Consider the following 24,513-nt stretch of genomic DNA (forward strand, 5'->3'; position numbering starts at 1 on the left):
CACAAATTGCGTGCCTGGTTGTGAAAATGGCTTTTCTTTCAAGACGCAGAGGCGTCTCTAGATTTCTGTATCCTTACACCATCCACGATGCCCAAGGCAGAAGGCGATACCGAGTTTTCTCAAATTGAAGGCCACGATCATGCCCTCAGGGTGGTTGCGCCGGATGGCAATGTCGAATTGCCGGACAAGGAGGTCGAGGTCCCCGTGGCAGGGACACCTTTAGGCCCCAACCTAGTACCGCTGATGGAGTTGGACAGAGGCGTCGTTGGCTGGGATTCGGTCGCTGACCCTGCTAATCCCAAGTGAGCGTATACATTCGACCGCTGTTGAATCACTTGTTGACTAGGGTTCTAGGAATTGGAAACGAAAGAAGAGGGCCTTCTTGATGTTTCAGATGGCTGTCCTGGCAACCATCAGGTGTGCTTCTCGACACAGAATGAGCCTATACCGGCAATGGCCAAACAGCTTGCTTACCTGAACCTGCAGTCCCATGGCCTCGTCCCTGTGTGCTCCATCCATCGAGAGCACGATGGAGGACTTGCATGAGCCATCTCGTGTGCTCGGGTCTCTTATGATCACCATCTACGTTCTCGGATATGCAATAGGCCCCCTATTCCTGGCCCCTCTATCCGAAATTTACGGCCGATATCCGGTGGTCATGATATCTTCTTGGATGTTCGTGGCCTGGCTCCTCGGGTGCAGCTTCGCGCCCAACATGCCGAGTCTCATCATCATGCGTTTCCTAGCCGGAGTTGGTGGATCGGCCATCATCACCATCTCACCGGCTGTTGTGGGAGATCTGTATCCTGTCGAACGGCGGGCTTTTGGTTCGGCGATCATTGTAGGCAGCCAATCGCTGGGTCCTATCAGTAAGGAGCAGTCTTCGATCATTGTTTTTCGCGCGGAAACGCTGATGCGAATGGCAGTTGGACCAATTTGTGGAGGGTTCATCACGGAATATCTTAGTTGGCGATGGGTTCGGCATCTTGCTCCGTATTGAGACTGGGGAGGGTGTTTGTTGACATCGATACAGGCATACTGGATCCTGGTGCTGTGTGCTGGATCTTCCACTGCCATAATCACGCTCTTCATGCAAGAATCCAACGCTGTTGTTCTTCTAGAGCGGAAGGTCAGAAAGTTGAGAAAGACGCTCGGGAGACCTGAGCTGGTGTCAGCAGTTCAAAACCGGATGCCTGCTCATGAGCTGTTGAAAGTCAGCCTGATAAGGCCGCTGAAGTTGAGTCCAGCCAATCCCATGATCCAGATGCCGGCTGATTTTGATCTTAGCTGCTGGCCAAATCCCCAATCGTCTTGTTTATAAGCATCTATGTTGCGACGGCGTATGGCTTGCTGTGTGAGTGTTCCGATCTCCTGCACTCGTGACGAAGTTCTCGCTCCCAAACTGATCTTGCCGCAGACCTCATGTTCACTACCCTTCCGACAGTCTTTCAAGAAGCATATGGCTGGTCCCTCCAGCTCACAGGCCTCTCATATCTTGGATGTGAGCTTGCAACTTTCTTATCATACCCGCCGTCATTGCTTAAGGCTGACCATTTACGCAGTGGGACTTGGGACATTTGTGCGCCGTACCCGCCTGGCCCCTTGGGTGAGGTATTTCTAACAGTCAAACCTCTTTAGATCGCTTTGTTTGCTTTGATCAGATTCAATGACGCACAGGTCGTGAAGCTCATGACGAAGAACAATGGATTATTCGAGCGTAGAGATCACCGTCCCTCTACACCCTCTATTGCCATACTGACCGCATTCAGCTGAAATGAGATTGGCCACGACACCATACTGTGGAATCATGCTCCCGATGTCTCTGATATGGTATGGCTGGGTAACAGACAAACATTCTCACTGGTAAGTGCTTACCTGAGTACTAGAGTGTGTTAGCCACGCTGGTTCAAGGTGATTTACTCCTCTCTACAGGCTCTCGGCTATTGCTGGCACCGTGCCTTATGGTATTGGTATGTTAGGCATCTTCCTTCCGTTTCAGACATATATGGTCGATGCGTTCCCCCTTCATGCTGCCTCCGCTGTTGCCGCCCCAACAGTTATGCGTTCGCTGTTCGCAGCATTTCTACCGCTGGCGGCGCCTCCGCTCTATCAGAGCCTGGGTCTGGGCTGGGGGAATACCTTATTGGGATTTTTGGCCTTGATCATGGTTCCCATTCCGATGGTGTTCTACAGGTACCGTATCATTGTGGAGTCCCGCCGGCTTGTCTCTCTAATCCGAAATGTAGGCATGGTGGTAAAATTAGAAGGAGATTCCCTGTTTATTTGTGACGGTGGAAAAGTTCGGGAAATTTTCTATAGACCGGCAAAATAGACCTTTGGGATGACCGAAGCAAAGCCTGGGAAATCGCCGGAGCACAGAGTTATGAATTGAAAATGCTGTTGTCTGCATCTGGTTCGGTTCCCGGTGCATCGACTAGAAGGATCTGGAGGAGAAGGAGAAGAGGATTCTTATTCAGGCCATGAACCTGCTCTACCGAAGTGCTCGACAGATCGTGACTATGCTTGAAGATATTTTGATCCCGATGGAGGTAGAGGAGTTTGTCGAGACATTCCGGCAGAGCTATGCTACTAAGTATTGGAAGGAGGATCGGCCTCAGAAAGAAAAAGACAAAGTGCTAATGGAGCGGTGGTTGCTAGAAGAACCGCCGAGAGACTGTTTGGGTCTCAATTGCCATAGTCGTGGAAGTCGAAATTCCATTATCCGCATCTTTCTTGTCCAATTTGGGTCGTCCGACTAGATTCGCATTCAATTGTGCTGAGTACGGAATGCTTTCATCGTTTCCTGCCTCGCGCCTTCAACCCTTGCCAAATAAGTAGAAGAGTCAGCCTCGCTCAGCCTCGTCCAGCCTCGTCCGCCCTTTATCGACGTCATCAGGCTGCGGCGACGAGATTCGTTCAGGGGTCGCCCGTCATTCCTTGGCATCACACTGACTCGAACTTTTTTCGACATCTGGCATCCGCATACTCCAGGAATCAGACGTTTAGAGCAATGTGGTGCTCGGCCCCAACTCTTTAGATTCTTGATCTACATTGAGAGCACATATTTCTGCCGCTAAAGAATTGAGACTGGCAGTCATTGTGCCCGCTGAAGACACAAAAGCGGGTACTATTCCCTGGCCCCCTTCAGCCGCGTGCATCATTCGAGAGACTCTGTCTATGAAACGCGGCTCTTTGGAGCCCTGCGCTCCGAATTTCGCCTTCGGGTGATGTATCATGTCTACTCCGCAGCCAGAAACGAAGGCCGAGGCCGAATCACTCGTGCCTCGATTCAAGCTCGAGAGGGTCCTCAATCAAGGTGAGATGTGACCAGCTTCGCTCGTATAGCATCTGACCCACAGCGTTGTCAATCGTTACACTTTAATAGATCGCTTACCTTTCTGCTTGGTCACACTCATTCTGACCAAATTTTGACGTAGACCAAAATGGCCGACGGATCTCCCTGCTGGGCAGCATCGCTGATATGCCCGCACTTATCACGCTTGAACGGGCCGCATTTCCAACGGAGCCGGAGCTCGTGTCGCTGCTTCTGAAATCTCTCATCAATACCACCAATCTTGGCGCCAACGACATCTACAGATGGTACCTGGCGAATCGATCTACTGAATCGTCTTCATCGGCTACTGGCGTTTTATCTGCGTCATCTGCGACATCTTCACTCTCGATCATCCCAGACTTTAAACTCAACCTGATCTACCCATGCTCAGCTCAACATATCCGAAAATACTCCGCCCAGCGCGTGCGTATGGTCACGGAAACACCGCACATCTACTCTACGCATATAAAACCATACATAACGGGCCAACGCGCAGCCGGCCGGCTCGACTGGGTCTTCAACATCCTCGAAGGCCGCACGGAGCAAGAAGATGTGATTGCGCGAGTCGATTGGGATTCTCCTTCCAACACGGGCTTTCTACTCTTACCGGATTTGAACTGGGACAGGAAAACCGTTGAGGGAATGCACTTACTTGCTCTCGTGCAGAGGAGGGATATTTGGTCCCTGAGGGATTTAAAGAAGAAGCACATCCCCTGGCTCAAGGCCATGCGCGAACAAATCGTCGCCGCCGCCACCGCAAAAGTCTTCCCTCCTGGCCAGGTCGAGGCCGATGAGGTCAAATGCTACCTTCACTACCAACCTACGTACTATCACCTGCATGTCCACGTGGTGCATGCCATGTTAGAGGCAGGCACGACGCAGAGCGTAGGCAAGGCATTCGGACTGGGAAATGTAATTGCACAGTTGGAAGGCATGCAAGGTGACGAGGAGGCAGGCATGCACGAGGTGGATTTGCATTATTTCCTAGGTGAGGAGAATGACTTGTGGAAGAAGTGTTTCGGTCAGTTGAAGAAGGGGGGTGCAGTGGACTTGAATCTTTGACGAGCCGAGAGGACCGGACGTGTGTGGTGGAGCGGCGAGGGTGGTGAACCGCGAGCGATGCGCAGAATACGGATCAAATCCCTTCGCTGGACATGACGATGATGGCAAGGACGGTATTTGGGGACATGAGGCCCTGCTGCACCAGGACCCGTGGGATCTACCCGAGGCCACCAACGGCCCAGACATCACTGCGCGGAGAAGAGTCAGCATACCGTTTTGCACGTTCGCGGGAGCGCTAATTTATAGACATGCATTGATGTGATTCTCAAGTCGGGTGACATACATACCTGCATGCCACGTACAAGTAGGCTATAGCCGCGTAGATGGCCTAGCTACTACCCAGTGATGAGATTCTGGGCGTATTTGATCGGTTTCATGCAAGAATGGGGGGTGTTTAATCCGTCATGTGAGAGTGGACTAGGGGAGAGCCAGACAGAGTTGGAGTGGGAGTGAGAAGGGGTAGATCAAGATCGAGCTCAAGAAAGATCATGACGATGACTCGAAACACTATCTCTCCCTTCGCAGATGTAAATGATCCCTTATGTAGTTGAATGTGCGCACTGCCGCAGATGTCGAATTCCGTGCAAAACTCCCCCTTTGAAACCCCGAGACCCTCGGACGGCAGCGTCGGAATCCAGACTTGGAGTATCAGACCCAGATCGAGCTCTAGGTCTAGAACCCCTTGGGCCGTCCGTGCCTGTCTGCCTAAGGGTCTGACTATCTATATGTTCCTTTTAGATAGGAAGATGGACTGTCTGCCTGCCTGCCTGCCTGCAAGACTTTCTCTAGAGGCCGCCACCTCCCAATTCTGAGCTGTTCCTCGACACGCTAAGCTTATGTTCAAAGCGAGGGGGAAAAAAGGTTGTCTTTCCTTACCATAGCATGCTGAGTGGTGTGTGACGTGCGTGGGCTCAATCAGGCACACGCTTCGCTTTTCGCAGGCCACTTGTGCCTCCTCTCGGCGCGGACGTAGAGATTGAGAGGCCGGATCAGCTGGAACATCGGGTCGTATTGGATGGGGTCGTCGCCTTCGCGGACGAACTTGTACCGGTAGACCAGCTTGGGCAAAAAGACCTTGACCTCAAGCAGGGCGAAGTTGAAGCCGATGCAGCCTCGCGGGCCCATCGCGAACGGGATGTACGCTGCCTTGTGTCTGTTCTTGACCGAGTCCGTGTTCCATCTGAAACAAGGCCAGGGAAATCAATCAAGGGTCAGTTTCTTAATGGCCCAGCCAAAATGGGGGGTTTTGGTTTTGGTTTTTTTTTTTCTTCTTCTTTTCCGCTTTTTGACTTTGGGAACTTAGCATACCTGTCTGGATCGAACTTGGTCGGGTTGTCCCACAGTTCGGGATTGTTGTGGATGTGGTGCAATGCCGGGATGACCACGCCGCCGCGAGGAATCTTGAACCCGCCGGGAAGAATAACGTCCTGTTGTGCTGTACGTCCACTAAAGCCCATAAATTGGTGTGTCAGCAATCCGTTGGAACCGCCATGTTTCCCTTTTTTCTTCTTTCCTCCTGGTTTGGGCAGACAGAAGTACTCACGGCTGGAAGCTGGGGTTGTGGCGACGCTGCATCTCCTTGACATAGTTTTCAAGATAAGGCAGCTTGCCGATGGTGTCGGCGTCAAAAACGGTGTTTTCGTCAATGTCGTTGTCTATCAGCTCTTGCAGGAGCCGTTCCTGCACTCCTTCATAGCTGACCAGGCCAAAGATCAGCCAGGACAGCAGGCTGGACGTGGTGGTGAATCCAGCTGCGGTGGCGACCACCAGGGAGGACTTGAGATATTCTCGGGGAAGTTTCTCGCCTTGTCGATCGATGGCGCGCATGGCGTAGTCTGTTGTATGCAATATGTTAGTTTCTCACGCAGAACGTCAGAATTGGGGATTTGGAAGAACGAAGATCGCACCGGCAATACACGACGCCTTCAGGGCGGCGTCCTGAAGATCGAGATCCTCGACCCCGTTAGGGGCCATCTTGTGAAGAGCATCCTCCACCAGGTTATCGATATTCTTCCTGCAGTTGCGCAACTCCTTGGGTTCTCCGAAGGGAAGAGACGAGTACCAACTTCCCTTGGAAGTGACTCGTTTGTTCAACTCGAGCAGTTGAGCGATCAGCAGAACCATGCGGCTCAGCGGTGCGTCCACCGCGTGGAAGTGGTTGAAATCCACGCCCAGGGTCAACTTGCCGACAGCCTGCGAACCAAGCTTGAGCATGTACGGGTAAACATTCCACGCCTCTCCTCGCTTGTCGAGTTCGTCAAAGACTTTGAAAGCAGATTCAACCGTCTTTTGCATCTGAGGAGCGTAGTGCCGAACAGCCTTTGGTGAAAAGGCCGGAGGAAGAAATTTATGAGCCAGCCTCCAGGCCTCGGTGTTGGTGTCTGCCAGGAAAACGCCCGCTGTCTGGTCTTTAATACCATAAAGGGGATGGGATGGCGTGATCTCTTTGCTGAAATATTGCGATTCCGAAAACACCAGCTGCGCGATTTGAGGGCTGTTGGTTTCGTAGACTGTGCTCCCCATGTTGGTGGTCTTGAAAATTGAGCCATACTGTTCAAACAGACTAGTTGCCGGAAGAATACGTTGTCAGCATGTTTGATATTTTGGAATCATAATAACAAAGCACCTACCGTTGATGGTTTCCCAGATGGTCAGGGTAAACTTCGTAGTAGTTGCCTAGGTATGGATATCCTTTGGGTCCTGGGACATCTCTGATCCGCTTGCCATCGATAGAGATGGCCATCGGCGTTTTCGCACTAAGGACATCGGTCACATCCGTTAAAGTCTCGCCATCAATAGAAAGATCGATGCCTGGAAGATAATTAGCGAGATCACGATGTATAGGCGCCATCTATTGCCTTACCTGAAGGTTCGATGATTGCAAATTCTTCAGCGATTAGATGTCGGACGTGTTCGTATTCTTGTTGGACTTGGGGGTCGAGGTTCAATTCTCGCGTCTTGGACGGATCCTCCCCAAAGAGGTAGAAATGCTTGACGGCCATCCTTGTTGATCAGTGTAAATCAACAATCCCTGCTCGACGATTGTGAAGTAAGTCCCAGCGGGATGAGAGAAGCCGTGTTAGAAGAAGGCCTGGCCAGAGTCTTTGCCGCCAGAGAAGAGTATATGTACTTCCATGAGGCTTATTAACGACTTCGGGATGAGGCAAGCAAGCAACGCTCTTGCACCGTTGCTGGATCGTTCGGCGGGCCTCAAACCCGAGTGACGCCTCGAAAATCTCCACCGCTTGAAATATTCCTTATCACAGATCTGAGGGATATAACAAGATTTTCGGTCATAACTCAAGACATGTTGAGAAATTTCCACAGACGCACCCGATTTGAGGGAAATCCTCGTTTCTCCATCGCGTTGTATCCCAAGATAAGTGAAACTCGCAGGAAAGTCGCTTACGAGGCCAGAGTGGAGTATCGCTAGTTGGATAAGCCACGCAGATCCGTGCATACTGACAATCTTCCCGTCCGTAGTTGGTTCCTTGCCGGCGTTCAGTCGCAGGCTGCAACTTGTATCCGTGGTTGAAAAAGGAGTAAAAGGAGTAAAATTAGTGGAGCCCGTCGTATAGAAATATAGCGTGATATGCGCCCCACTTTTTCGGCACTCGGCCCGTCTTGAGATCCTGCCTCGCCAGCCGCCGACACGAAGACGCCGATTGATATCGACATGATTGAGACAATGATGAATGCATGCATTACTCGAAACGAAACCGGATCTCGCTCTTTGCTGTGCTTGAATCTGCATGCGGCCTGTGGACCCATGTTTCTAGACTCCAATTGCGGCGAAAAGACCGACACGACGCCTTGGTCCCAACCATGTGTTTTGCAGCCTTCCGGCCAGACTGGATCGTTCCAGAATGCGATTCATAGACAGATTGACTATTCCTCAGTGGGAACTGAGGTATATGCAGAGATTTACTTCACCGCTGAGTCGACGATGTCCCTGTCATCTTATGCCGAATACAAGGGTAATCGAGGGCAAGATCAATGGACAAATTCAATTTTATTCGAGAACTAGAACTATTGAGTCGCGCCTCCGTCCACGAGCGCCCAGCCTTGCCCACATCTCAGAAACAGAAAATGTCGTCGGACATTTTACTAACAGCACTCGGCTTCTTCCAACCCAGTTCCACGAGATTCTTCTTTGCCGCGTTGATGAGACCTGGAGGTCCACATAGCAAGACCTTTGACGACGAGTCGTTTGACGGCACAGGCATCCGGTTCGTGAGTATATCTTTTGTGACATATCCGGTACCGAACTTCCAACCTACAGGGGCGTTGTCCAGGAGATACCAGACCTTGAGGTTCTTCGGATAGGCCCTTGCCCATCGGTCCAGGTCACTTCGGAGAAGAATGTCGTCCTCGGTGCGATTTGCGTAGACAAGGCTGACTTCGGTTGTGTCTGTGTCATCTTCACAGATGGCCCGGATCAACTGATACATCGGAGTGATTCCAGTACCACCAGCCACCATGCCGATCTTCTTGGCATAGCCTTTGCGATATTTCATCGCACCCTTTGGTCCTCTGAAGTCGACTTCGTCGCCCACATTGAGCGTTGAAAGATAGCCACCCGTAAGAAGGCCGTCGTCGTAGATCCTGATGACCAGCACCAACACTCCAGGATCACGGTCATTGGAAGTCGGCGTGTATGAGCGTGTTACAACTTGGTCTCCCACTTTCGCTTTGATGGCGACGTGCTTGCCAATAGGCAACCCCAACACCATGTTTGGCGAGGGGAGTTCGAATGTCAACCTCACTAGATTCAGGCCGCTCAGAATTTCCTTCTGGACCAAAGGGAGGCTTTGGTACGTATTAGGGCTCAGGAATCCCTTGGGGTGGTGCGCAGGTGTCGCGACGGCCTTGATATGCGTTGGGTAGCCCAGAAACCCAGATTCAATGCTGGCTGCATGTGAGACTTTGACGGCAACGCCTGCGAATACGGCGAGAGACAGCGTCAAAGCGACCACAAATCCTTGCACAAACCCGCCATCGCCAAGGCCCAAGAGGTCTGGTCTGTTGAGCTTGATAGCCTTCACCACTCCCAGATTGAGGCTCCGTAGACTCCATTGCGGCAGATTTCGAGTGGCGACCAATCCCAGCGCCAGAGGGCCGCCGGCCACGGGGAGGTATTTCAGTTTCAAGAGAGAACTAGAACCGCCCTCTTTCTTTTGCGCTGTGGGTTGCTTTTGAGGCGCCGCAGCCCTCTGTGGCTTCTGGGCAACTTTAGAGGCACCTTTGGTTGTCCCGCGCAGGAAAGGAGCCATGATTTCTTTCGCGTCCTCGGAATGGCCCACATCCTCATATGCTTCCGTCGCATCTTGGCCGGCGACTTCTATGAGGGACTGGATACCTCCAGGGTGTTCGACGAGATAGTTTGTGATATCGTAGACTGTGAGTTTGGGGCTCGGTCAGCATAATGTCAGTCGGCAATTGCTGGGAAGTTGGAGGAATAGAATAGTGTACCTTTTCCGTGAATGGTGATCCATACATCGTCTTTAGTGTTGTGTTTGGCTACATCTTTGACCGAGAACTCCTGGAGGCCTTCACCGCCATTTCGATCTGCTTGGAAATCCATAGCTTCTGGGTGCGCTGGGTGATGGGAGAAATCCTTAAACAGCAACTGTCTGGCTCAGAAACAAAGAATGACAGTTGTCGCAGATCAAACTTGACGACACGGGGAGATGCAATAGATGGATGATTTTCGAAGACGAATGCCTTTTCCCTTTATCCTTATATGTCGCATCTATCGAATGGACATGACTTGCGCCAAAAATGCTATCGCTCTCCTGGGTTCCGACGCAATTTGTTCCATGCCTAAGGCAACTATGCTGGTCCGCAGTGGAGAGTTGGAGGGTTTTTGCGACCCAAGGCTCCGACACAGCCGATCGCTCCTTGAAATACTCCAGAGCCGAGATAGATCCCAATATTTCGAATCTTCAATCTGGACGGAGGGAAGAATTAGCTTGCCGTTCCTACTGTGGGTTTAGTGTCTAACGGACGTATCGTATAGATGACGCTAGGAAGGTTTAACCCGCTTGGCGCGAGACCTACGTACTAAGCAAGTGTCAAGGCTGTTGCCCCTGTCAGCTAAAACTATCGCAAAAGGTTAGTTAGTTGTGCGCGGTTCACAGGCCAGTTTAGTCTTCAATCACTGTGCGGCGTCATCGGCCCTCAGTTACCGCAATCCAGCTTCCGGAAGGTTCAATTTGAATTGGTCCACCATCCATCTGCATGAGGCATTATGTGTACCACGACAGCAGCGGTTGGTGTCCATTTAAAGGTCCCTGAAAGTCGGCGAACAGGACACTGGACAATTTACACCGTCTGTCTCTCTCTCTTTTTCTACGACAAACATGTGGAATCCTCCAAAGAACTACGAGCATAGGCCAGTCGCCGTTCTCGGCGGCGGAGTCCTAGGCAGGCGAATTGGTGAGAAAAGGCCTGCGCATCCTTTACCGATGGATCGCACTGACACATTGGATAGCATGCTGCTGGGCAGCAGCTGGGTACAATGTCACTGTTCGAGACCCAGGAGCTCAACAGCGCAAAGACGCCGTCGACTATGTCACGCAAAACGCTCAGCAATACGCCGAGTTGACCGGAAAGACACCAGGAACTATTCAAGCATTTGCCGACCTGGACCCTGCCGTGAAGGATGCTTGGATTGTTTTCGAGGCGGTTCCGGAGAGTCTCCATCTGAAAATCGAGACTTTCGCTTTGCTCCAGAAGCTGGCACCTGCCGACTGCATATTGGCATCCAACTCTTCCTCGTACAAGTCCAGCGAAATGCTGGACAAAGTCGACCAGGACACAAAGCTTCGCATCCTCAACACGCATTATTTCATGCCTCCGGACAACCGCCTGGTCGAGCTCATGACGGACGGCCATACACATCCAGAAATCCTCCAATTTCTGGCCGCTCGTCATCGAGAAGCCGCTCTGATTCCCTTCATCGCCAGGAAGGAGTCAACCGGGTTTATTTTCAACCGAGTCTGGGCCGCAATTAAACGAGAAGTCCTCACGATTCTGGCAGAGGGAGTTTCGACACCGGAAGAGATCGACAACATGTGGAACTTGTTTTGGGGTTCGAAGATATCTCCTTGTCGAATGATGGATCGTAAGTTTGCCCCATGCGTCCGTTGCAAACATCCTTTGACGCTCCCATTGCAGAAGTAGGCCTCGACACCGTCACTCTCATCGAACAACATTATGTTCACGAGAGGGGCCTTCCGTCGGAGAAGACGGTCGGTTTCTTGGAGGAAAACTACCTCAAACATGGTAAACTGGGGAACAAGTGCTCCAAAGGTGGCTTATACCCCCCGACACCCCAGGGAATTTCCGACGGGGGGATCGTTTTATTGGACTTGGGTATTCCAAGCTCCTTGAAAGGAATTCCAAGTCCCCGTGACATCGGAGGCAAGGGCAGGCTGCTGAAACTCTCCAAGGATGGTAAGAATGTCAAGACGTTAGTATCTGGGGCCGGCTTTCCCGACGGAATTGCATTAAATTCTTTGGACGGGCGTCTCTACTACACAGACATGGGCACATTCGGCAGCAACGATGGACGTGTTCTATCATGTGATCTTGACGGAAACGATCTACAGGTTATCATTCCCCGGGGCGGTGTCCACACTCCAAAACAGATCGCAATCGACGAGTTGGCGGGGAAACTCTACATCTCCGACCGCGAAGGTCTTCGCGTGGTAAGAGTCAGTCTGGACGGATCCAATTTCGAGGTCATTGTGCAGACCGGGGTCTGGGAAAATCCTGAAGAGCAGGCCGATCAGACCAAGTGGTGCGTGGGCATGACCGTCGTTCCAAAGCTGGGAAAATTCTTCTGGACGCAAAAGGGACCGCCAAAGAGCGGAAAGGGGCGCATCCTCAGTGCCAACATCGATATGCCAACGGCTCAGAGTCCAGCACATCGTGCTGATGTTCGAGTCATCTTCGACAAGCTCCCAGAACCCATTGATCTGGAGTACGACGAGGAGTTGAACAGTTTATTCTGGACTGATCGAGGAGAAATCCCATTTGGAAACAGTCTGAACAGATCTCAGCTCAGTGCTGTTGGGGAGACGGTCAATGGTGGATATGCCCGCTTTCCTAAACATGAGATTATCGCCAGGAATTTTCATGAAGCCATCGGGTTGAAGCTGGATCGCAAAAATAACGCCATTTTTGTCGCTGACTTGGGCGGCACTCTCTGGAAGACCGATTTCAATGGTGCCAACAAAGTCAAGGTGTACGAAGACAATGCGGGCACCTTTACCGGCATCACCCTCCTCCCATGAACATTAGGGTGAAAGGTGCTCATCCTGATGGAACCTTGGGATTAGCCCTGGTTGGCAAAGGCGACTCGACCGTTGTCATTCTCTGGCCAGAGAGTCACTAGAATCTTCGTGGTCGGCCTTTCATTTTAGTCCACCTGCGTCTTGGAGTCGGTATTGAGCAGCGTAGTTCGCGATGCTGATCTTCAGAGTTTCTGAATATGAAATTCCGAAGGGTGGCAATATCACTCACTTTTCTAGGAGACATTATGGATTAGTTTTCCTCCATGGCAGCTCAATGGCCCACAAAAGTAGGCGATTGTATCCGCGCGCCAACGATTAGAATAGGGCAGCACCTACGTGGTGCAGATGATAAGCTTTAGTTCCACAATACGTGGTGCTCGTATGCTCCAATAAAGGCGAAGCCGGTGGTAAGCATGTTGCGTCATGCAGAAAAAGGTTGTATAATGAAAGGTCGCATGTATTCTCAAGTCTGTGCAATGTCGCTTACCACGCCGCAGTGATTTCGGCTCGTCATGGAGGGGGGGGGGGGGGAAATACACCGAAGCCTGTCTGGGATGTCAAAAATCCCTCAATTTCGAGCAGCAGGCAGCTGTGTACAAGCAAGTCAACTTTAGGAGATTCGCAACTCCCGACCGGGTGAGCAAAGATTTGTGGATTTTATTGCCCGATTTTCCCAAAGGAGACCTGCTTGGGAATGGAGGACGTGCTCCAGAAGCCACAGTAACCTGCACATAAATGTGTAGATTCGTGCAACCAGGAAAACTAGCAGGGAGCGTTATTTGACAAAAGCCTCGATTGATTCAGGGACCATTGTACAGCTTGGCGTATCGGAGCGGGCCGGCCATCAAGTTCCTGAAAAGCTGCAGGGTAGAAGTCACATCCTCCAAGGGAAATTGATTGGCTACCATCACAGACTGTGCAAGAACCAAAAACTCGCAATTGATTCGCTCAATGAATTTGGGCCGGATCGACAAGGCAAGTGGTAGATTTCCTGCCGGCAACAGAGGAGCGATTGCTAGATGTATCATCTCGTAACAGGCGAAGAAAAGCATCGTGAAAGGATCCTTTTGTGCCAGCTGTTCGAAGGCATTGGGGATCCAAAACATCCAATTTCGGATGGGAAATAGCGTCGTCAACTGCCGATGCGTCGATGGTGGATTCGAACCTTGCATACGCAAGTTGGTGATGTAGATTTTGAGTTCTTTAATCCCTAAGCTGATACCCCGATAGCTCTCGGATCTGCCCAAGGTTTGCTGCATTTCAGATATGACCTGCTTGGCTCGGTCAAGCAAAATGTCAGGATCCATCTGCGCTAGTTGAGCAGCGACCTCAGTATTCTTCGCCGGAAGAAGGAGATGCGAAAAGGTAGAACGGCAGTTCTCGGCTTTTACTTGATGCAAGACCTGCTCAACGAGTCAGACAAAGTAATCCCAAAATAGCAGAATTGATTGCAGACCGAACAGATCCCTTGCATAGTGTGCGCATATTCGTCACTATCTCTTCGTCAGCATGCGATGAAAAGAATGAGAGACCAGTTGGCGACCTCTTAGGAGCCTGCCAAGAAAGCAAAAGCGAAGCAGCAATTACTGCCTCAATATGCTCATCGGAGAAGTTCTCTAAACATTGACGAAGGCCTTTCAAAGCTAGCCCCCTGTGATGATATTCCACGTATACCATCGATGCCGAACGAGTGAGCAGGGCCATATGGCGAGCACCAAGCGTGCAAACACTATGTCGAACAAAATCGTACGAGACTGCGATTTTAAGGATTCTGTCTCAGGTCAGGCAGGTTCTAGGATAGGGATAACGATTATGGTAGACTTACTCTGGCAGCACAAGCGTCCCAAAGGCGAGTTCATGGCTTTGGCATTCTTCTAGGCGGTGGCACATCCTGGCCACGTGGGTGAAAATGCAACGGTCCCGAAGTTGGACATCGGGCAGATGTGCTAGCGCAGGGTATACCAGAGCCACTGCCGTTTCATGGTCTGTAGATGGGAGCCTTTGCTGGTCATGTTGCTGCGAGGACTGCTCCGTATACCCGCAACTGAGGTTTAGACGGCGACATCTCGTGCATTCTGGCTTGTACTCGTCACACCGAACTCGGTGCTTCTTGCATGTACTGCATCCGTTTCTGGATTTGATATGTGTTCGACGAATTTTTGGGATGCAAGGCATCTCGAAGGTCCGTGTTAGCAGAAACCAGGAAGTGCGCCACGCTGTATTTGAAAGAAACCCAGGCCAAATTCCATTTCACCCGACTGTATTTGAGGAATTTGGAGCCCGGCGAGTAATTGGGCTTCCCTGAAAAGATGAGGATCGTCAAGGAAAGTGAGAAGGAAATTCATTGATCAACGAAATCCCCCTCGCCCCTTTGCGTATGGGAAAACTTTTTCCGAGCCAACCCCGGAGTGCCACGTGACTGTTCTGAGCAAGAAACCCGTCTTGTTCCGGACCCCGTTCGCTAAGGAAGCAGGCAGCAGAGTTAAAAATATAAATTGCGCTGTAGTTTTCGTGTTAAGGTATTAGAAGGGGTAGGGATGGAACGAACTCACCTCGAGGTCTTTCAATGTAAGACCTACAAGTCGGTACTCGGTACAGTCTGTGGTGAAGCGGAGGAATGTGCAAGTGTTGGCGATATTGCGGTTGCTTAGTAGCCGGCGCTAGTGAGCTTACTGACCAAGTAGTTCGTGCGGCTAGCGCGACTAGTGCGGTTAGTGCGGCTAGTGTGGTTAGTGTGGCTAGTGCATTTAAAATGCCAAGCATTCTTAAATCGACACCAAGTTTCCCCCGAGCCCCCTTAGCTTTGTTTCCACTCCTTGGTGTGCTTGATTAACCCTGGTTTGCCCTGCTGTTACACCATAGCGCAGTTTACTTTGGACCATCTCGCTCACCATCTTACAGGTTTCAGGTTTCAGGCTCACGGACTGGGACGATTTTCTGTCGCCGTGCAATCATGCTAACCGACATTCAATAATGTTCAATGGTCCCCGGCACTCCCAGATCTTGTCCAACACTAAGCAGCTGCTTGCACAATACGCTCAAATTCAGCCGGTGTCCTTTCCCTTCCGTTTATCATCATCATCATGTTCAAATCCATCATATGGGCAGAAGTCATTGCCTGGCCATAATTCGCCAGCAATGGCTTAGGGGCTGACTTTGAGCTTTTGCGAGGGTAACGTGGTGTACATCAACATGTCGGCGATCAGCACGCGAGAGTTGGAATTCATCGACTCTGCAACCCGTGACAAGATGGCGATTGCTTCGTTATCGGCCCAATCGTGCCTAAATGTGTGCATCACATACATCAGCCATAGGCATTTGGAGAATGATCCAAGAAATTGACAGGGAGCGGCTTACATGATGTATCGTAGCCAGTCTATTTCAGCACCAACGGCCGGTTTTTTCTTGAAGAAGTCGTGCGCAGCTAGTTTAACTTTACCCTCAGCAATGGCAGAAGGGTGTTTGGTCTCCCATACTGCAATTGCTTGTTGAATCACATGCTCCTTCTCTTGCATGACGAGACTCAGACTAGGATGGTGGGCGTAGAGTTGCATGCAAAACGAACCCGTCCAGGCATTAATGTAAGGCGTTCACAGGTACAGCCCACATAGGGGGTAACATCTGGGACTTACCAATTCCGCCGCCAACGTCCACCACAGTCGCGCCACCCTCAAGATCCTTCCAAGGGAAGTCAAGAACGCAATACTCTTCAGTGCTCCTGCCTTGGGCACTGATTGCAAGGTTAAAGAGTTGCTTTTCGGGACGAGGTACCATCTTCTGGCCTGAATGACGGAATGAATGCGGTGCACCGTCCTCCTCGCAAAGTGCCTACGTAGATTCCGGGGCCGCTAATTCGCGTCGAATTCAAGCACAAACTCGTTCATCCAGTCAAACAAGGATAGTTTTGTCCCGATGGCCTGTTGAAAGGCGGTCTTCCTTGAGTCGTAGCTATCCCGAATTGCAGGATTTGCCAATGCTTGGGGGAGTAAGTCACTGACGCTATACTGCAACTGGCCCTGCGAACGGTCAAAAAGATATACTACAATTTTTGCCCTTTAACTGACTTGCCATTTCCGTCTTCCAGTGTTGCCTCTTGCCGTTTTCTTGCTGTTGCGTTTATGGTGTGAGGGAAAAAAGAGAAAATAGGGCGTAACTTACTTCATAGTAATGTTGGCTTGAAATGCGGCATCACTGACAAGTGCTTGAGAGATGTGATTGTTGACAAACCACCCTTCCTTGACCTCTTGAAAAATGTGGTGTGAAGTCAACGTTCGCATGACTCGGCCTAGGGATTGGTTGACTTCGCTTAGAGAGGCTATTGGATGTCATGGAGATCTTTGAGAACATACATAGCTTTCCCTCTTCTATGCCAGTTATCCTGCCGAGATGACTAGCGCTGACCCCGTCGTTCGTGTCATGGGAAAGCAGTTTCGCAATCTCATGCTCGGCGGCTATATGCAAGGCTCGAGCGACAAGGTAGGACATGAACAAATTCAGCAGGCGAGTGTGAGGGTCTAGAACGAGGCTCTCCAGCCAGCCCAGTGCGGCAATAATGGTGTTGACGGCATCATCCTCGCCATGTGACACGGTGTTGCCGTTGTCCTGCCTCGCAGATGATTCCCATTCGGACGCTAGATTCTCCACAGCGGCCGAGAGTAGTGCCAGAATCTGCCGGAGCTGCGCAGCAGGCTTGTTGATCTTTGGCGATGGCATGGCAGGATCTCTGTTTCAGGACGGGCAAGGGAAGAGAACTTTTGTTCGTACGGGTGGCCTTTCATTCAGATACAGAAATGCTTATGTACTTGGCCTGGCCTCTCAAAAGAGGGCGAGAACGAGCTGTCCTGCTAGACTTGAATTTTTGACCAACGACCGACTCGTATCTAGAGACCAAGAATAGGACTAAGGAAGTGTTCGCCCCGCAATCGTAGCCGGCATAGGCGACCATTTCAACGACAGCAAATACGGGGTGTATGGAGACATTTACGAGGTACGGAGTATCTGTGGAACAGTTCCTTCAGGGCAATCAGCGCACGGGGTCTGGAATCCGATAATCCGGAGTTAGTCTTAGGGCATCCATTGCCTATTTGAATCTATACCTAGTAGCAGACAGTCGCACTGGTGTCTCCAAAGCCATTGCAACAGAGATTATTACCTTCTAAAGAGCAAATCACAGGGTGTTTGGACCCGTGTATCATCCCCACTCGTACGAACAAGTACTCCCTATCTCGCGTACCCATCGGGGATCTAGAACAACTGCATGAGGCAAGATCAGGCGAGCACAGAGAACAAGGGTGACGCAGGCGGCGAGTCTCCCGTAAGCTGACGAGGGACTTTTCATAGCCTTGCGGCGCTCCCTATAATTGTGGAGTCCTAACTATTTTAATATTATGCATGAGTGTTGCTGAGCCAATCAGAGGAGAAAAGATGCTACCAGAACAGGCAACCCCGGCTCCCTAAAGCTCTATCCACCGAGATACAGGCACTTGAACATGAACGGCCCGAGAAGCCGTCCTAGGCGAACATGACTTGCTGGCTGGGGTAATATGTGGAGAGCTCTGCACATTTACGTAAACTTGGGTCCCCAGAGCGATCTTGTGTTCAGAGTTAACAAGACTTTGTCAATAGCCTATAATCTCGGTATACTGCTTGTCTCCGCGCAAAAAGAGTTGAGTCACCGCCAGTTGGGACCGTGGGTCCATGTAAAGTCAACCACATCTGCACGGCTATCTGGCCTCGGCTCGGACACACAGTTCCTGCTTCTTAATTCCTGCGCTTGGGGCGCGTTTGTATACCTAGAGTCAGTAGTTAGATGGCCTGATGCTGTGGGCTGAGAGCCGTGAACCATCTTCAATTCAAGATCTATAGGCAAATTCAACAATCGCTGACCAAGACCAACAATACGCACTGCTCCAAGGAAGCATGGATCCTTCGTGGCTGGGTGGCAACACGCGATGGCGCTGCCATTCGACATCTCGTCCGAGATCCTCGCACTGTTCAGATGATGGATGCTCGTGTGACCTTCGAGACTCATTGGCTCCTCGCCCCTTCGGCCCCCCTGGTTTCGAAGAAAATCGAAGCAACAGTGTTGCATTCCAGTTCGTAGAGAGCCTGGATCCCGTCATTGGAACGTAGCCCTTGTTCCATGCTATTTTAGATCGCCGAGGGTGGCGGATACCCCTGTGTCTGTCTTTTATCTGTGCCTCGATGATGAAAAGAATTAGGATGAAGGTTGTGTTCCAGGACTTTTCTTTCGATTTTCCTTTTCCTTCTCTTTTCGCGTTCTTGGATTGTTCTATCAATCTTTTCCCATTGTTTTCGTCGGCTTAAGCCTTACCTGTCGATATGAAATGTGTGGTGATTATAGGGGCCGGCCCCTGTGGCCTCGTGGCCCTGAAAGAGATGGTTGAAAGTGGACATGAGGCAATCTTGATCGAGCGTTCAGAAAAACTGGGCGGTGTCTTTGCAAGTGCGACTGCATATCCAAACTTGCATCTCACAATCAGCAATTGGGCCACGGCGTTCTCCGACTTCCCAGACCCAACGAGGCTGCATTAATCGACGGCCCAAGAATACCTGCACTACCTTCACGAATATGCTCGCCATTTCGACCTCCAACGTCGTATCAGATATCATAACGAGGTTCGCAGTGCGACCCTAGGAGACGACGGGCTGTGGTCTCTAGAGATTCAGGATTTGATAGCATCAGAGCAATCTACTCTCCATTTGCAGGCAGATGCTCTCGTTGTCGCCACTGGGTCGAATGGGATACCTAACGCGCCGCCTGCAGACCTCTCTGAGTTCGTCGGTCGTCTGATCCACTCATCCCAGTATGATGAAGCCTTCAAGCATGATGTCGCGGAGAAAAAAACTGAAAGTTTTGGTGGTAGGGGGAGGCGAGAGCGGCGCAGACATCTCAGCAGAGCTCGGTGAATTGTCGCCCAATGTCACAGTCTGGCTGCGCCGTCCCATTTGCGTCGGTCCCCGATACCTGAACAAAAGAAACGAAATGCAACAGGTCGAGGCGAACATGACCGTCGACTTCCCGGCCAACGGCTTTCTCGAGGCTGCCACGACAAATCGTATGAGCGCCGGACAAAACGTGTATGCCTATGGTTTCTTCCGCATTGAGTTCCCATGGATCCATCTGCCCGGGAAAGAGCTCTTGTCACCAAACCCACGTTCGTGGTTTCTGAATTGCTTCCCAGAAGGATTAGGCCACTGTCTCTGCTTCTTGGGCTATGCGCGACCCCACCAAGGGGGCGTCCCTGTCCTGGCCGAGATGCTGAGCCGATACATTGCACTGCTGCTTCATGGAGAGAGGGACCTGCCGCCCGATTACTCGGCAGAAGCCCGGCGGGATGCCGCAGCCTCGCGCGAGTATTACTCCCTGAGTCCGAGCCTTCTCACGCTTATTGACTATAACGCTTTCCTGGAGAGCGTGGCGCGACGGATAGGTTGCGAGCCGAGACTACCGGTGTTCTGTATACTGCTCTTCAACTTCCACATGGTGACGGTTCTGCTCCTGGCGCTCCAGTTCTGCTGTTCAGCTCCGCGATTATTGAGCCTCCACTTCACGTTGCAGATGTGGGCATTGTCGATGGCCAGCTTCTTCATCTTGTACGACGGCTTACCTATCAAGTGGTGGTTCTATCCGCACTGGGCCGTGTGGTACCGCCAGCGCGGTCCAAATGCCAATCCTGCCCTGCTCCACGGGGTTTTGAAGCAAGTGAATTTGTGGACGTCGACCGCCATTACTTCCGGCTTCGTCTTGCTTGTCCTCTGGTCCATTCCGACCTACTATGCGCAACGCATACTCTCCGTCGTCTTGTTTGCGTCCAGTGCAATCCCAACTGCGCTCGGCATCCACCTCCCTGAAGCTTGGGGTATTCTGCTCCGGCCAAAGCTCTTTTCTTTGCACGGCTGTCCGTGGCGAATGTCGGACCTCTACATGCCATGAGAGAGCGAGGTTTTATACCAAATGGCTATGAATGCTCTTTTGATGATATATGTGCACCCGGCAAGCTCTATCGTCTCCTGGAGGAGGACGGCACAGTCTGAGCAAGGACCTACAAACAAGGTGTCAAGCTGAATTGAAAAATAAATGACACGCTCGAAGCCTTCGCTGTCAGGAACGGAGGGGGCCATCGTTGGCAATGAGAGGTGCTCTGTCCTTCGCCTACGCCGTTAGTTGCGTTCGATATACCGACCACTTCGTCGTTGTCGAGCAATTTCCAAGAAAGCCCGCACTTCTCCCCTCTCGTCGAGAGCCCCGGCATCCAGTAGCTTTTGGATCACATCAACCATACCAACCACCTTTCTCTCGCCTCCAGCCAATGCTAGCTCTAAGGCAGTAGCACCACACCCTGCTCCTGCCGCATTGACATCTGCCCCAGCATTTAGAAGCACCTCTACCGTCTTCGCCCTAGCAAAACGTGATGCTTCATGTAAAGCAGTACCAAGTCGTCCTTGCATATTGGTATCTGCCCCAGCAGCCAATAATATCTCCACTCCCACTGGGTCGGGGAAACGTGATGCGGCATGTAATGCAGTACCAAATTTCCCTCCCAGAGTATTCACGTGTGCTCCGGCATCCAGAAGCATCTTCATGGTGCCCAGCCAGGGGTGACTTGATGCTGCGTATAATGCTGTGCCATATCTGCCTCCCTCAGCATTAACATCTGCCCCAGCATCCAGCAGTATCTTCACCGTCTCATCTCGGCCGGCATTTGATGCTACCTGTAACGCAGTAGTATCCCTCGAACCCTTAACATTGACATCTGCCCCAGCATGTATTAGTATCTTCACCACCTCGCCATGTCCATACTCTGATGCTACTTGCAGTGCAGTATCGACCTTTTCGTCACGGGCATTGACATCTGCCCCAGCATCGATTAGCATCTTCACCACTCCCCCATCCCCATACTCTGATGCTCCCATCATTGCTCTGTCAACGCCTGCTCTATCTAATCCAGAATTTAATAGTATCTGGACAACGTTCTTGTGGCCATATCTTGACGCCGCGTAGATTGCCTCGTTTCCTCCGACGCTCACATCGGCACCTGCATCGAGCAGGACTCGCACCACTTTTTCGTGACCTTCTTCTGATGCCACTGCCAATGGAAACAGGCCCGGGTACGCACTTGGGCTATCTATCAGAATTTTCCTGTCACTGTCACTATCCATGAGAGCGAGTAGCTCATATAGAGCTTCGTCAAGCCCGAAATAGGACGCACAAATTATTGGCAGATCGGTGGAGGGGGAGTCGATGTCAAATGTCGCTACAACCCACGAAGAGTTCTGTATCCTGTACAGCCATAACCAAGTGCGGAGAGAGTTTTGTTGACTAAATAACCTCGAGATCAGCGATTTCAATTGGGATGTTACAGCTCCTCCGTTCCTATAATGGTCGGACCAAAACGCAGCCGCAGCAAGGGCTAACGGAAATGTGTTGATCGTCTCATGGAGTGGTCCACTAGATAGTTCTGGCTCCAGGAGGTACACCAGGAATATCTGTGCAATTTCCGCGTGCGCAGGAGCGCTTTGTAGCGCAAAATTTGCCGCCTTTTGCTTGGTGATCCGATCGGATTCGAGGTATTCCTGGACCGAGAAGTGAGCTAGACGGACTATTGGCGCCATTTGCATTTTCTCGCTGTCCACGTGGTCATTAATATCAATCAAACCTGGACAAATATTGCGAATGTCATCTGCGTCCTGTAGTCGACGTCGACAATTCAGTCGTGCAGGTTCGTCAAGGTCGACTGCGATTCCCTCAATAAGTTCCGGCACTGTGAGAGGTTGGAATGAGAAGCACAATAGGGTCAGGATCCGCCGGGCATCCTCAACGGAACTCTCATCAATACTACAGAGCATCCGCTCATAGGTTTCGTCCAAACTTCGCGGTAACGAGTGTAAACATCGATCGAGGTGACTTTCGCTACGAGGACATCGTTTGAGAGACTCGAATTGACATCCGACCCAACGGAATCTCCAACTCTATCAGCCAATACTTGAACCCTTCACCGACTCTGAGTTACTTACACGCCTTGAGCACGTTCAATCAGCGCATTTCTAATCTGGGCATGATGCGCTTTCCACTTTCGGAGTTTCGGATCGACGTCTAGTTGGCTCGAGATAAAGTCGCTGATATCTTTATCAATCCCCGCACTCTTCATGATCAGGATTTGGTTGTGGGCTGGGTCCAGCGTATCGCGTATGTCTGGTTCGTCTCGACTAGTGACTAGGAGGTGCAACATTGGCAATGACCACTTCCTCATCATCTGCAATGCATTTAGGACCTGGTCCCGTTGAGCATATCGAGGACTCTCGTCCAAGGCGTCGAGTAAGATATACACCTGGTGAAACCTTGGTATTAGATTTCGGAGATGCTCGATTAATAGTGTTGTTGGAGGTGTGGCTGCTTGGATGGAAGTCCGCATGAGCTCAAGGATAGCTTGACCATCAGAAAGTTGTCCAGATAGTTGTAAGAGCAAAGCTCGTAACATTGCAGACTCATCTTGTTTCGAATTATCGCTGAAAGTGAAATAGAAAAAAGCAATGCCCACATTTACACCCGAGTGCTTCTGGCGGAAAGCATGTTGGATGGCTGTTGCGCATAAGACTGACTTGCCGCATCCTGCAGGGCCATTAAGCCAAAGGAAGGAACCATCTTGCTTCAGCCATGTGGTAAAATACGGGCCGTTGATGAACCACATGCCTGTGTCTGGGTGGCGCTTAGCGCACGCAGAATTGTGGTTAATGCTCGCATTTGGCGCTTTAAGCCAGTCACGGACCGACGATGAGATCTGCGTTGCATTCACGAGCGCGAGAAGCAGCTTAACCTCGGCGATATCGTCTTCAGCCTTCTTCTGATTTTCGAGGTGTAGCACGTCTAGTGCCAGTGATAGGTTATCACGTATCTCCCCAATGTCTTCATCGAGTTTCTGGAGCGTGCTTTGGCGGAACGGATATGCCGCTCGTCGCCCTGCGATTTTGATAGCGCTCTTCATGTCACTGGCAGAAGCTTTATTGAGTTTTCCACATTCATCCTGTAGTTCTCGAATAAGTTCCTCACATGATTGGATCGAAGACTCGATGTTCCTGGTCAGATTCTGTTCATCAGGCTCGAATGTACGATTTTTCAGTATACCATCAAGATTTCGAAACGTTTTCAGCAGATTTTCGAGCTTTGCGGTAGTTCGAGCTACATTGGCGTCTTGGGTCTTATATGAAGTGTAGAAAGCAGCAAGGGATTCCGTCACTTGGATGCCAAGCGATATCAACCTGGCGACCCCAGTCGCAATAGAAAATGGGTCTGCCATAGATGCTGGACTTGACGAGAGAAGAGCACTGGATGAGGAATGGAGAAAGAGAGAGAGCTAGAGGGAGGAGGGAGCAAATGAGGCTACAGGCAGAAGAGAAGAGAGGACCCCACGTGGTGTGGCTGAAAGCTCCACGCCGCTTTAGCGTGCTGCGTAGCGAGTACTGGATACTGGGAAGCTCGCCGCAAAGTGTGGTCACGAGGCTGAGAATTACATGCCGCTTGAGCTGACAGCGGCAGCCTCGCCGTCTCAGCCGCGAATGTACAAAGCATCCATCCGTCCGTCCATCTCGAGGCATATACACCAATTCATCCATTCGCGGCTCTTGGATTGGGAGAGGTGCTTGTCAGAAGTTTCTTCAGACTCGATACCTGCGTTTAAACCACATGCAACCACCCTCGACGTCGCCACGCACTGCCCGTGTCCCTTGGATGGCTTGTGAGAGGTTGCATGCTGGACAGGTTTCTTGGACTGTGTCTATAGAAGAGAACCAGCGATG

At 51.1% G+C, this 24,513-nt stretch overlaps 9 protein-coding genes across 9 annotated transcripts; 4 read left to right on the plus strand and 5 right to left on the minus strand.

Annotated features, from left to right (window-relative positions):
- Window positions 1-490: 490 nt before the first annotated feature.
- Window positions 491-2,332, plus strand: A1O5_01983 (uncharacterized protein; the record flags this gene model as incomplete). Its single annotated transcript, XM_007742599.1, has 7 exons — window positions 491-869; window positions 927-976; window positions 1,034-1,213; window positions 1,288-1,354; window positions 1,418-1,579; window positions 1,770-1,863; window positions 1,933-2,332. 7 exons carry the CDS (start codon window positions 491-493, stop codon window positions 2,330-2,332), a joined length of 1,332 nt encoding a protein of 443 aa, XP_007740789.1.
- Window positions 2,333-3,234: 902 nt separating this feature from the next.
- A1O5_01984 (uncharacterized protein) lies at window positions 3,235-4,396 on the plus strand (the record flags this gene model as incomplete). Its single annotated transcript, XM_007742600.1, has 2 exons — window positions 3,235-3,316; window positions 3,438-4,396. The coding sequence occupies 2 exons, from the start codon at window positions 3,235-3,237 to the stop codon at window positions 4,394-4,396; spliced, it is 1,041 nt and encodes a 346-aa protein (XP_007740790.1).
- Window positions 4,397-5,311: 915 nt separating this feature from the next.
- Window positions 5,312-7,398, minus strand: A1O5_01985 (cytochrome P450 oxidoreductase; the record flags this gene model as incomplete). The annotated part of the gene is made up of 6 exons (XM_007742601.1): window positions 5,312-5,576; window positions 5,705-5,842; window positions 5,940-6,231; window positions 6,304-6,959; window positions 7,027-7,207; window positions 7,260-7,398. 6 exons carry the CDS (start codon window positions 7,396-7,398, stop codon window positions 5,312-5,314), a joined length of 1,671 nt encoding a protein of 556 aa, XP_007740791.1.
- A 1,074-nt stretch (window positions 7,399-8,472) lies between these two features.
- A1O5_01986 (cytochrome-b5 reductase) lies at window positions 8,473-9,980 on the minus strand (the record flags this gene model as incomplete). Its single annotated transcript, XM_007742602.1, has 2 exons — window positions 8,473-9,794; window positions 9,869-9,980. The coding sequence occupies 2 exons, from the start codon at window positions 9,978-9,980 to the stop codon at window positions 8,473-8,475; spliced, it is 1,434 nt and encodes a 477-aa protein (XP_007740792.1).
- Window positions 9,981-10,758: 778 nt separating this feature from the next.
- On the plus strand, window positions 10,759-12,696 carry A1O5_01987 (alcohol dehydrogenase; the record flags this gene model as incomplete). Its single annotated transcript, XM_007742603.1, has 3 exons — window positions 10,759-10,834; window positions 10,890-11,522; window positions 11,576-12,696. 3 exons carry the CDS (start codon window positions 10,759-10,761, stop codon window positions 12,694-12,696), a joined length of 1,830 nt encoding a protein of 609 aa, XP_007740793.1.
- Window positions 12,697-13,496: 800 nt separating this feature from the next.
- Window positions 13,497-14,586, minus strand: A1O5_01988 (uncharacterized protein; the record flags this gene model as incomplete). Its single annotated transcript, XM_007742604.1, has 4 exons — window positions 13,497-14,099; window positions 14,153-14,189; window positions 14,240-14,467; window positions 14,522-14,586. The coding sequence occupies 4 exons, from the start codon at window positions 14,584-14,586 to the stop codon at window positions 13,497-13,499; spliced, it is 933 nt and encodes a 310-aa protein (XP_007740794.1).
- A 1,253-nt stretch (window positions 14,587-15,839) lies between these two features.
- Window positions 15,840-17,409, minus strand: A1O5_01989 (uncharacterized protein; the record flags this gene model as incomplete). Its single annotated transcript, XM_007742605.1, has 6 exons — window positions 15,840-15,978; window positions 16,054-16,224; window positions 16,304-16,524; window positions 16,569-16,749; window positions 16,855-16,981; window positions 17,046-17,409. The coding sequence occupies 6 exons, from the start codon at window positions 17,407-17,409 to the stop codon at window positions 15,840-15,842; spliced, it is 1,203 nt and encodes a 400-aa protein (XP_007740795.1).
- Window positions 17,410-19,525: 2,116 nt separating this feature from the next.
- Window positions 19,526-20,653, plus strand: A1O5_01990 (uncharacterized protein; the record flags this gene model as incomplete). Its single annotated transcript, XM_007742606.1, has 1 exon — window positions 19,526-20,653. One exon carries the CDS (start codon window positions 19,526-19,528, stop codon window positions 20,651-20,653), a length of 1,128 nt encoding a protein of 375 aa, XP_007740796.1.
- Window positions 20,654-20,880: 227 nt separating this feature from the next.
- On the minus strand, window positions 20,881-24,014 carry A1O5_01991 (uncharacterized protein; the record flags this gene model as incomplete). The annotated part of the gene is made up of 2 exons (XM_007742607.1): window positions 20,881-22,681; window positions 22,735-24,014. The coding sequence occupies 2 exons, from the start codon at window positions 24,012-24,014 to the stop codon at window positions 20,881-20,883; spliced, it is 3,081 nt and encodes a 1,026-aa protein (XP_007740797.1).
- Between the last annotated feature and the right edge of the window lie 499 nt (window positions 24,015-24,513).

Source organism: Cladophialophora psammophila, assembly GCF_000585535.1.
Source record: "Cladophialophora psammophila CBS 110553 chromosome Unknown aczJe-supercont1.2, whole genome shotgun sequence".
Classification (NCBI taxonomy): domain Eukaryota; kingdom Fungi; phylum Ascomycota; class Eurotiomycetes; order Chaetothyriales; family Herpotrichiellaceae; genus Cladophialophora; species Cladophialophora psammophila.